This window comes from Chaetodon trifascialis, chromosome 9 (genome assembly GCF_039877785.1).
Source record: "Chaetodon trifascialis isolate fChaTrf1 chromosome 9, fChaTrf1.hap1, whole genome shotgun sequence".
Classification (NCBI taxonomy): domain Eukaryota; kingdom Metazoa; phylum Chordata; class Actinopteri; order Chaetodontiformes; family Chaetodontidae; genus Chaetodon; species Chaetodon trifascialis.
In genome coordinates this window covers 21,418,478-21,429,939 of record NC_092064.1, presented here as the reverse complement: position 1 = coordinate 21,429,939, position 11,462 = coordinate 21,418,478, and the positions used below count along the sequence as shown (strand labels likewise).

The window sequence follows — 11,462 nt, the reverse complement described above, 5'->3', positions numbered from 1 at the left end:
AAACTTCAGGATTTATTATCCTGCTCACAGATTCATTTAAACCAAATCAAACAAATGATTATTATCACACAACAATAAAAATAATACATTAAGAATCCAAAAATTATAATATATAATATATTTAGTATTATTTTTGGATTAGTTTTAAAAGAACATTAAATCATATCTTACTCTCACAAATGCAAAAAAGTGTATTTCTATTATATGACAACATAAATGTATGAATCTGCATTACTCTGCATCTTGACTTCCTCAGTCCAAATGTCCGTAAGTGGATATATGAACTGGATGAGACACACACATCGCTTGTTTCCTCTGAGTGATATCCTTGACAAGGTCACGTTAAAAGAAAAGCAGTGCTGTTCTCATGTTGTTCTCTTACAGGGTAGGGTTTCATACATAAACAATAAGTCAAGCCTGTTGTTTTCTCCTCTCACCTGGGAATTTTCACAAGTTTCCAGCCCAACAAAAGATGCAGACAGAGGCCTCTAGAAAATTCTTCTCGCTTTGAAATAAAACTGATTTATTTATTCTCATTTTTCAGGAGAAATCACCTTGAGAGACGAACTGTTCTTTTTAGCAACTGCATCAGTAGTGCATTGTTATAATTAAATGATCATATTTTGCCCCTTTTAATGGTTTATGTACAGCATTTTAATCTGTGCTACAAATAAAATCTATGGCAACAAACAAACAATCTTTATACCAAAGTACATTGTACAATTACCCCTCTGTTGAGGTAAAGAAATGAGGTTTGTGGATTCTGTAAACATTACTCAATGGGGATCAAATCGCAGCACGGCCTTTGATGAGGGCTTCACTTTCCCGCCTGTGTTAAAACTGGAGCGTCAGATTACAGGCGGTTTTGTGATGCAGCCCAGATTGTGCGATTTAGATGTCTGTTTGTCGAGTCTGGATGTTTCGGGTTGATCAGATAGGGACGGCTCTATCAGGCAGATCTAAGTGTGGCGGTTGGTCCTGAGCCATTTAAAGTCTCTGAGCACAACGACCTGCGGGAAACACTCACTAAGCTCAGGAGAGTTGTGACTCCAGGTATTATGGCGTGTGATAAAGATGGTTTTCCTGCAACCTGTCATCTGGGAGAAAAGGTCCAACATGTGGTGAAGAAATGGAGCTTCTGCTGCATCTTGCTGTGATATTAATGTCAAATTAACAGCTAATTTATGATGAAATTACAATGAAGAAAATCCACATGATATAGAAGACACTGAGCATTGTTTTGGTTGTATGGACATGTGCTTTGTCACAGACCTCACTGTATATCTTAAAGAAAGTCATGTGACCAAAGCACAGAAGTAGAGCACATGGCTATACATTGACTAAATAGGTCATTTGCTGGGTGGGATTTGTAAAATAAGCAGGATGGTAATGAGTTCACTATATGTATTCATTTCACGTGTATGTAGCCATCTGATCCTGTTTGCTCTGAATGGCACTTGTCTGCTTGTACGCATTTCATATTTGATTTCAGCCCTACCTCATCAGAGGGGCAGGTGAGCAGCCATGAATAGCAAACTCCTGCAGCCAGCTATGTTTCACAGGGCTCTGCGGGGCCCCAGGCTCCTGTATGGCTTCAAGATCTGGGTCTGACACGTGAGGCCAGGACGAGTGACACACAGGAGACGTGTTAGACGAGGGCAACTGTATCGTGGGTGGGAAGCATATAATGTTCCTATGCGTTCATACACAAACATGCCTATTGTTCTCCAGAAAGCTGATGTGAATTCAGCCCCCCCCCACCCAAAAAGTTTTACTTATTGAAAGTACACAGATTAAAAAAACAACATGCATCCAAAGTTACAGAAATGTTTTGAAGCTATGAAACAATTGAGTTGGACCTGCACTAGGCCGCATCAAGCCGCTGGGATGGCCCCAGGGTAAAAATGAACTGGTAAAAAGGAACAACCTGTTCTGCCCAGAGCCCCAAAAACCAGCCAGTATTTCTACACTGGAAAAATAGAACTTTTGTAGATGTTAGTGTATGAAAAGCACTAATGTTGCTCATAACATTGATGAAAGCTCTGTCCTTTTTTAAGTGTCTCATTGTGACATTTTCTGTCCACACTTAGGCCAAACTTTGGATTAATTTCTGGTAAGTTGGTAAAAGAAAATGCAAATAAATGCATATTTCAATCCTCAGGTGTTATGCAATCATCAGAAGTTGAACACAGTGAGATAAACTGGTGGTGACACTAATTTTGATGCCATTAAACCGCCGCAGAAGAAGAAGGCGATTGAAAGAGGTCCCGTCAACCTTCAAACAATGAAAACAAAGCACAGATATGAGAGTCCTGTTTGTTTTGTGTCTGAATCTGGGAAGGTCACGGCGTCCTCATCGCTCTGCACAGATCTGATGTTTTCTCCTCCAGTGGAAGCTTCAGTAATGTTTAAGTCACACACGTCATCTGCGTCATGATATATTTGAGATGTTTGTTTCCGCTTTTCATTTGCTTTCCAGAGCTGAAACACATTTGGTGGCAGTGAGTCAGCATGCGCCACACCAGGACTCTGAAACTAAAGCAGCTGAATGCAATTCAGCCTCGTTAATTTGATTATTTACACCTGTCTTCTTCCCACTGTGACTAACCACAATGTTTTCCTAACCTGCATCAGGCATTGTAGTTGCCTTCCCTCCACCATCCCTGAACCATACATATATATTTTTGCTATAACCACACACAGATATGGTGGAAAGCAGTAATTATTATTAACACTGAACACAAAGACAATGAATGTCTGCACCAAATGGCATCCAGCACTTGCTCTTTTTCTGGAGTTTTGCACCATTGTCCAATATTGATGTTCTTGTCTGGCAAAAGGCTTGTGTAAACATAATATGAACTCAAATATTAAAGGTATCAATACCAGAGTTTGACAGAGAGCCTTGCTCTAAGACAGGGCATCAGGACTGAGGTAAACATGTATGCTTGCTGAATATTTTCTAATTAAACAAATAACCATATATTAATCATCATCCAGGCAGTTTGAGGCCTTCAGGGAAAATGCCTACTTTGACTGGTGGTTAATCCAGCCTTGAGCCTGCTCATGTGTCTAATGCAGCATCTGTTTTTTCAGATTTCTCTGAAAAATAATTGAAAGAAGAGCTATAAAAAAAAGGAACTTGGAACGTCTACAATTCCATGACAACTTGGCAAACTCCATCTGCTGAGGAAGATTGTGTGATACGATTGAAAGATCCAGAGAAGGTAATAAATGGACCTTGTGACCATGAAGACAGATTGCATATGCACGAGTGCACCCAATGAAAACAGGCAATGAAACCGTTTGCTGCACAGCATTGTGTCTTTCTGTTGAAGGAAAGACTTTAAAGCGAAAGAAAAATAATACGAGAGATGAAAGTAAGAAAGAAAATAAGCCGTTGGTGATATCGTCAATCAAACAGCAACAAACTAGATTTTTATTGATCGAAACCACGAGTCAAATGAGTCAGAAATTGGATTCTTTTTTGGCTTTTTCTTCTTGGTGCTTTGCTTATAGTCTTTTCTCTCGTTTGCAACATAGCAAATTGAGGTTTTACTCAAAAAATGACTTTTCATAGGATAAGGCAGGCACTGTTCGATATAAAAAGACCAAAACCAACAGTGAATTGATCCTTCTGCAAAGTATTGACTTTGTAAACAAAGCCAAAAGGTAATCTCATTCCTCTGTGCCACAGAGCTCAGTGAGCCCCACTGTCACACTGGGTGACGTGCTCCTTCACCGTGATGAACATGGGCACTGTAGTTTATGCTAGTAAACCCCACAAACCCCATCCTGCTGCTGTAAATGCTCAAGAGCATTGTGTGTATCACTATACAATTGAAAATAGTTCCCAACAAATGTTTTACTCCTGCTTGCGTAACGTTTGCTTAAAACTACATTGTCAAGGTTTTTTAGGAAGTTACAGAGCCTCTTTTAAAGAATGAAACTTTATATTTGTGGGTCGTCTTTAAAGATTTATGCCCTCTGTAGAAACCAATGGGCTTTGATTGAGAGCCACAGACAGGATAAGTTGGAAAGTATTGGGAGACAAACTGTTGTTTTAGGTCTTTTTACAGGATTTATTTATTGACAGTTAGAAAAATATCCTTTAAGGCTCCAACACCACTCTCTCCGCCTTTTTAGCTCTGTGTAGATCAGTTTAAATGTCAAAGAAATCTGAAATCTGCAGGAGAGGAAGAAGCTCTTTCTTCTGGTACAAGTTCAACATGTTAATATTGTTTTTGTTACACAGACTGCAGTAAAATCAAAGGTGAGCGGGTTATCTCGAGGCAGAGGAACAAAGTGTAAGACAGACTCAAGATTCCACTTTTACCCTCTGCGGCGCTGAACACACCGTGATGGAGCCGCACACACCACTGAATACCTTTACTCCAAGTGATGCCTTGTGCATCACAATTACCCACACACAGCCCTGCATCAGACCGTGAGTTGACTTTTATGTTCATGTGAATGTGGGCCGCAGCAGCAGCCGATGACAGCTTAATTCCCAGGACGGGCCCCCCCCGCTGAGGCCCACTGTTTGTGCGAGCTGACAGACGGAGATCAGACCGAGGAGAGACGAGTGGGAACCCTCCGAGCACGCTCAGGTTTCTGGGCGCTGTGAAAAGATTTGTCCAGATCATTCAGATCTGACGGAGTTTCCCATGTTCAGCACTGCAGCGGGGTTTTTGTCTAAGTGTTTGGATAATGAGCCCCTCTATCTTTCTCATCAAGGCTGACGTTGTGTTTAGTTTAGGTCCTTGATGCCAACAAAAACTACATGCCACAGTGTTGAACTTTTCTGTCGTCACAAAGCAGGTTGGAGAGGGGTCCCAACCAATTACTCTGGAAAAGGCAGGAAACAGGTAAACAGGTGTAGAAAAAATAGAAATGGGGGTAGAGAGAGGGGAGTGGGATGAAATGAGCTGGAAAGAGGGGTGACCTCTGTTTAAAAGGGGTTGAGTAATAGAGGTTTTGGGCCAACATGAGCGTCTCAGGTAAAAGGGGGCACAGGGAGCAGGATAAGAAGGATTAGAGGACCTGGGGAAAGAAGGTTGTACTGCTTTGATAGAGGTCAGAGTGTGCAGCAGTGGAGGAAACGGGCGAGCATTGTTTTTCAACATCTAATTTTGAGATCAGTGCTGTTTTTAACACGTACCTGAGGATGTGGTTTATGCAATGTTGACCTTCTGAAGATGACAGCGGGCAAACCTCTCTCGAGTGCCGAAATGAGACGAGCGTGCTTCATCCTCCTGCTGATGAGTCACGCCACCTCTGTCTCCACACAATTTAATGGCTACAACTGTGACGCCAACTACCACAGCAGGTTTCCTGGTGAGAAAACTCCAAGTTACATGTTTATGATCCATGCCCTCTTCTGTTGTTCAGCCTGCAGGCGTGAGCTTTAATGCATGGTTTATAACACACTGTATTCAATTTAGAGACAATTGCTGTACAGCCCTTAAGTACAATTTTAATGGTACTACTCTACAGTAAACAAAGCAGTCCCTGCTGTACTACATTTATCTGATATTTTTTTCATCAAAACAAATACAACTTTTACACCTTGTTATACTTAAACTGCCAAATAAGCTCAACCAAGCTTCAAAATGCAATGACTGCGTAACTTCTGATACTTAATTTTTCTGATATTGCCTTTTTTAATATTTCTTTCCCCACTGTCTTCTGTCTATACAGCAGCTACTATTGAGGACACAGATCATGTCCTCTGTATATTTTGCGGAAATTTGAGTTAAATACACACATTTTAAGGCTAATTGTATTTGCAGACTTCATCAGCCACTTTGTTGATTTCTTTTAAAATAAATGAATGAATGATTCAGTATTTTTCCACCAGAATTTTACTCCAGGCAACATGAAAAGGGCTTTAAAACCTCATTCGTGCTGGGAAACGAAATGATTTTGAAAGGGTCTATAATTTGTTAATACAGTACGTTTCCTGGAAAGAACTGAACAGCTGTCTGAATAGATAAAACGCAAAATAAGAATAATAATAAATAACAACTGAAAACTAAAAAGATATTTAAATATTTAAGACACGTTCCTCTTGGTATTTGAAATCCTGCTTGCAGAGGATGGACAAAATAACATGAACACATCTTGGAAACGGACACACTTTGATGTAACCTTATCTACGGTGAGCCATGAAATAATAGATCCTATTGGGTTGAAAAGTGTTCTGATTGTGTAATGACGGTGGTTTGACCTCTGAGCTCTGCTAGTTGTCTCAAGTTGATTTGAAATTCTCATATCAAAGTGCTGATTGTCAGACCTCTTTTATAGGTGGTAATATTAGTAATTGTATGTCTTGTCTTTGCAGCAGTGTTTGTGATTATGTTACTATCTAAAGTCTTTATTTTATCAGCCCTCTATCAGGGTTTTCCTGGTCACAAGTGTCCTGCTGAGTTTGAGCCCCACCATCTAATCAGGGGCCATTTTGACAGTGATGGAAATTAGTGCAAATTTGTGCAATCGGCCCTATGGTTGTAAGCTCCGTCTAACAGCTTACCTGTTCTTTGAAGTTTATATGGTGTTGCTGTCTTCTCTGTCCCTCCCGTCCTCTTTGTTCTTCCAGGCGAGCGGGACATCAGCGTGTACTGCGGGGTTCAGACCATCACCTTGAAGATCAACTTCTGCCCCGTGCTCTTCTCCGGCTACACCAATGCAGATTTGGCTCTGAACGGTCGCCACAGTGACGCCCAATGCCGCGGCTTCATCAACAACAACACCTTCCCCACAGCGGTCCTGTTCAGCATCAGTCTCAGCACTCTGGAGTCCTGCGGCAACAGCCTGGTGGTAAACAATACACAAACAGAAGAGCCTGGTTTTACTTTAATCAGTTGGAAACTTCATCATGTTGACTTCATTGACTACACTGACATTGTCTCTGCAGGTCAGCACTGCCTATGGGGCCAATGCCTACGGAAACATGTCTCTAGTACAAATTGGGAACGTCTCAGGGTATATCGACACCCCTGACCCGCCGACTATAATCAGCTACCTTCCTGGCTTGCTGTATAAATTCAGCTGCAGCTACCCGCTGGAGTACCTGGTCAATAACTCACAGCTGGCATCGTAAGTTGCTGCCCAAAGAATCCTTCAGTGTCCAAAACAAAATTTGACCTTTCAGGAGTTTGTCACTGGATTTGGTATTTAGATTTATTCATTTAATTAAGAATGAATTGAGATTTGTTTATTGTTCCCCTAAACTGTGGTGACAATTATGCGCCTGGCTTGAAGCCTGAGTGGGTTTGTGTCTTATGGTATTCTGAAAATCATTTATTAAATATGCATAATTTCTTAATGACTTAGATGCTAATTCACATGCATACATTCCTCTAAACTGTCACATGAACAGATAAATAAATAAATGTGCTGTAGCTTTATCACCATGCGACCTCAAAACTCATGTTTTCAAAGACATGTTTGTCAAGCGAACACTCTCGAAAGATTGATAAATACCAGTGAAATACACGTACTGCATCTTTTCACAGCTCCTCTGCCGCCGTATCCGTCAAGGACAGCAATGGCACATTTGTGAGCACACTGAATATGATCCTGTACAATGTGAGTACACGGCTGTGTTTGGCATGAGCTCAGAAGCTTTGAACTACGAGATTCAGATGTGAATGTAATTTTCATGAAAATTGATTTCACGATTTCTGAGTCAAGTTAGTGAACCTGTTAGCTCTTTTAAAAAGTATCTAACCAGATTTATCTTCATAGGTCTGGTGACATTTTTCTTATTGTCAACAAATCCCTTGAAAAGACTGACAATGCATCAAATGGTTTATTTTGACGCTGTCCTGCTACTGTTAATACACACTAGAGCACCAAATGTGTCTCAATCCGCCACTGAAAATAGTCCCCAACAATTCCTGTTTGATTAACAGCAAGCTGCTTCAGGAAATCATTAATCCTTTTTGAAAAATGAAAGCACTGTCTATCATTGTGATGTGCTTTTAAAGAGTTACATCGTTACGTGGGGCTTAACTTAATTTAGAAAGTATTGAGAGACAGACTAATACACTGTTGGTTTTGGTCTTTTCAAAGGCTTTATTTTTTGACAATAACAAAAATATAGAATATCATCAACCGTATAATTGAAATGTTCGTTACATTAGGACTCAGCCCCTGTTTTAATTTCAAGTTTCCAATTTCATATTTTGAGTGAAAAACTAAACATTTCCTTTTTCTCGTCACCTCTTCCTGCACAGGACTCAACATACAGCCAACCTCTTTCTATTCCAATGGCTGGACTGGCTCTGAAAACCAGAGTCTTTGCTGCCGTGAAAGCCACAAACTTAGACAAACGGTACAGCAGATAATATCCAATTGGGTTGAATACAGTTGAATATTGATCTTCAGATGAGATAAATCTTTGCAGAGATAATGCTCATGTAGCAGACATTGTTGTCAGCAAAAAAAAGAATCAGTGAAGTAAAGAAGATATTCTGGTGAGCCACAGCATCTTTCCTGCCATCATTTTTTACAGATCCACGCCTTCTTTTCTTCCTCTGTGGTTTGCCTAAGTTCATTACGCTATTATGTTATTATACTATGTGAAGGCGCCAGTCTGCAGCAGAGAATGACCCCATCCGTACTTTCCCATGTGCAGTTGGATCTCTATCCTCCATCCCATCTCACAGTTTTGTCCGTCTGCAGGTGGAACATCTTGATGGACTACTGTTACACAACCCCCTCAGGGAATCCTAATGATGAACTCCGCTATGACCTTTTCTTTGGGTAATCTTGCTTTTTATCCACTCAAGATGATGACTTGATAAATCACAAAAGGGTGTCATTATCTATTCATGCTCTCCAGACAGCTTATCCCAAATTATGGCTACTTATTTTTGCCTTCTCATTGAGTGCTTAAGCACACATCTAGATATCAAATCTATGACTTTCAGTGTGTGCATGTACATATGTGCGTATCTGTGCATTGTACTTGTTTGACACAGCTGCTACAAAGACCCACAGACGACAGTTCTTGAGAACGGAAAGAGTCAGATGGGCCGTTTTTCCTTCGAGGTTTTCCGTTTTGTTAAACACAGACACCAGAAGATGTCAACGGTGTTCTTGCACTGCGTCACCAAGCTTTGCCGGGTAGATGACTGCATCATGCTCATGCCAGTAAGTGTAAAAGTAATGGATGTCAGTTTGTGACTCCCTGTGTGTCTCCCGACCTGAGCGAGGACTGAAATCTGATGATGTGGTTGGCAGATTTGTGGACGGCGGCGGAGGCGGGACGAAAGGGACAGCCTAGGATCCCCACCAGCAGCATCTGGGAATGCTGTCCTCACCGCTGGACCAATTATCACCAGGAGCGGTATGAAAAATAAACTCACTCTCAAAGGAATAGTTTGAGATTTGGGGAAATAAATACTGAGCATTGGATAAGGAGATCAATACCACTCACTTCTGTCTGTTAAATATGAAGCTATCTCCAGCAGCCATTTAGTTTAGCTCAGTTTAAAGACAGGAGACAGGGGAAAGAGCAAGTCTGGCTGTGTCCGAAGGTTAAATAATAATCTGCCTACCAGTATCTCTGAATCTTATGAATTAGCACATAATGTCTTTTTAATCTGTACAAAAAACGAAGAATAAAAACATCATATTGTTGCCACATGGAGGGTTCAGTGTGGAGCCTCTTTGCGAACCACAGATTGTATTATTTACACTTTTTGTACACATCAAACAGCCAACAAGATATAAGTAAGATACATTGTGTTAAAAGGTGAGTTTTAGGTCATATGGTTACTTTTGGACGGGTCCTGTCCAGCTGTTTGACCATTTCAACTCTAGATGCTAAGCTAAGCTAACTGGCCCCTTGCTGTAATTTCATATTAAACGGACAGATGTGAGGTAATTTCTAGCTTCAAGAACCCAAAAGTCTGGAAACACGTGGAAAAAATCTAACAGTAAAAGCTAATTTCTCACTCACTGATTTCTTTATTTCAGACAGTGGAGTGCCGCTAGCTTTGATTAACATACAGCTAGCCTGTTCACAGAAAGAGTCTCATGCACAATCTCCTGTTAAAACACAACATGTACACAGATTAACCAAACCTGATAGAAAATGTTAGTTAGTGAGCTTTAGAGGCACTGGTAGATAGTGTTTGGACAGAGCGAGGCTAACTGTTTACACCTGTTTCCAATTATCATGCTAAGCTAAGCTAACCATCCAGGGTTGCCAGCTGACACACACTTTCACCTTCACTGTCATGTTTTCACACTGCCAAAGCAAATTGTCATGCTAAAACACTAAGATAGCAACAAGATGAACAGGTGAATGTGTTATGGTCAAAGTCCATCACTCAACCATCACTAAACTCTGGTTTAGTGATGGTTAAACCAAGCAAACTTTGGATAATACATCAATTTCCAGATACTATGAGTACCCTAAGGTTCTTAAATTACTTCCTGATTGGTGCGTGATGTGTGTGTGTGTGTGTGGGCGGTGGCGATGGCTCACGGATTTCACCTTGCTGACACCCCCCCAGTAAAAAAAAAATTGGCAACCCTGCATCTCGCTGCTGCTTCATATTTAACAGGCAGGCATTAGAGCTGCAGCTATCTTCTTATCTGACCCTCAGCAAGCAAGCGAAGAAGCATATTTCCCCAAATGTCAAACTATTCCTTTAAATTGATAACTACATCAGTACATCCAGAGAGCCATTGAAGATTAAAGTGTCTGCAAAAATGACTTCAATAAAATCTTTTCAAATCAATTTTTCAGATGAAACACCTGTCGACAACTCTCAACTTGGTAAGCTCCCTTATGCAATGCTACAAAACGTACAAAGGATCATAATATGGCCCATGACTAAGTCCTGGGACAACATGTAAAGACAGCAGATACTCATGGAAATTGATGATTTCAAGTCAAGAACAAAAAGGCTGCACTTCTCTCCCTGAAAGGAAAAGACACAAACTCAGGTCATGTTAAGCTCATGTCAAAGAACGTGTCTGTTTCAAGTTTCTGCTTTTCACCCTTCAGCTTCTGGTGACCCCTCCCAGCCAATGAACCCGGTGACCAGCGCTCTGATCTCAGGTGTGGTCATCCTGGGTGGGGTCAGTGTAGGCTTTTTCCTGCTGTCGGTCCGCCTCCTGCAGAAGTCCCGCCTCCCATCGAGCGCTGCTTCAGGTGTTTGGAACCGCAGCTTTAAATGAATAAACGTGTATAAAACGGCATCTTTGTACTGACAACATGTGCAGAAAGTGTCCACAGACTTAAACGAAATGATAATGTACAGGTGCATTTGTACACATCTTATTAAATGTGTTTATTGTATTTTTTTAGGTGTTGTGTATTTATTGCTTTCACTACCTCATTCTTGTTATTTGTTGTCGTCTGTTGTTCGATCACTTACAGTGTTTACAGAAACAGCACTGTTTTTTGTATGTAAATGTATAGCATTATCATGCTGTATAAT

The 11,462-nt window shown here is 40.8% G+C and overlaps 1 protein-coding gene across 1 annotated transcript; it reads left to right on the top strand.

The window, feature by feature from the left end:
- The first annotated feature begins 5,231 nt into the window (after positions 1 to 5,231).
- Positions 5,232 to 11,199, top strand: LOC139335847 (zona pellucida-like domain-containing protein 1). The gene is made up of 10 exons (XM_070969621.1): positions 5,232 to 5,337; positions 6,599 to 6,819; positions 6,917 to 7,098; positions 7,518 to 7,590; positions 8,241 to 8,338; positions 8,689 to 8,769; positions 8,988 to 9,159; positions 9,250 to 9,355; positions 10,766 to 10,795; positions 11,027 to 11,199. The coding sequence occupies exons 1-10, from the start codon at positions 5,232 to 5,234 to the stop codon at positions 11,197 to 11,199; spliced, it is 1,242 nt and encodes a 413-aa protein (XP_070825722.1).
- The last annotated feature ends 263 nt before the right edge of the window (positions 11,200 to 11,462 follow it).

Coding starts and splice junctions, on each gene's coding strand:
- LOC139335847 (XM_070969621.1), top strand. CDS start 5,232: ATGAGACGAGCGTGCTTCATCCTCCTGCTGATGAGTCACGCCACCTCT. Junction 7,591..8,240: donor TGAATATGATCCTGTACAAT/GTGAGTACACGG, acceptor CTTCCTGCACAG/GACTCAACATACAGCCAACC. Junction 10,796..11,026: donor TGTCGACAACTCTCAACTTG/GTAAGCTCCCTT, acceptor TTCACCCTTCAG/CTTCTGGTGACCCCTCCCAG.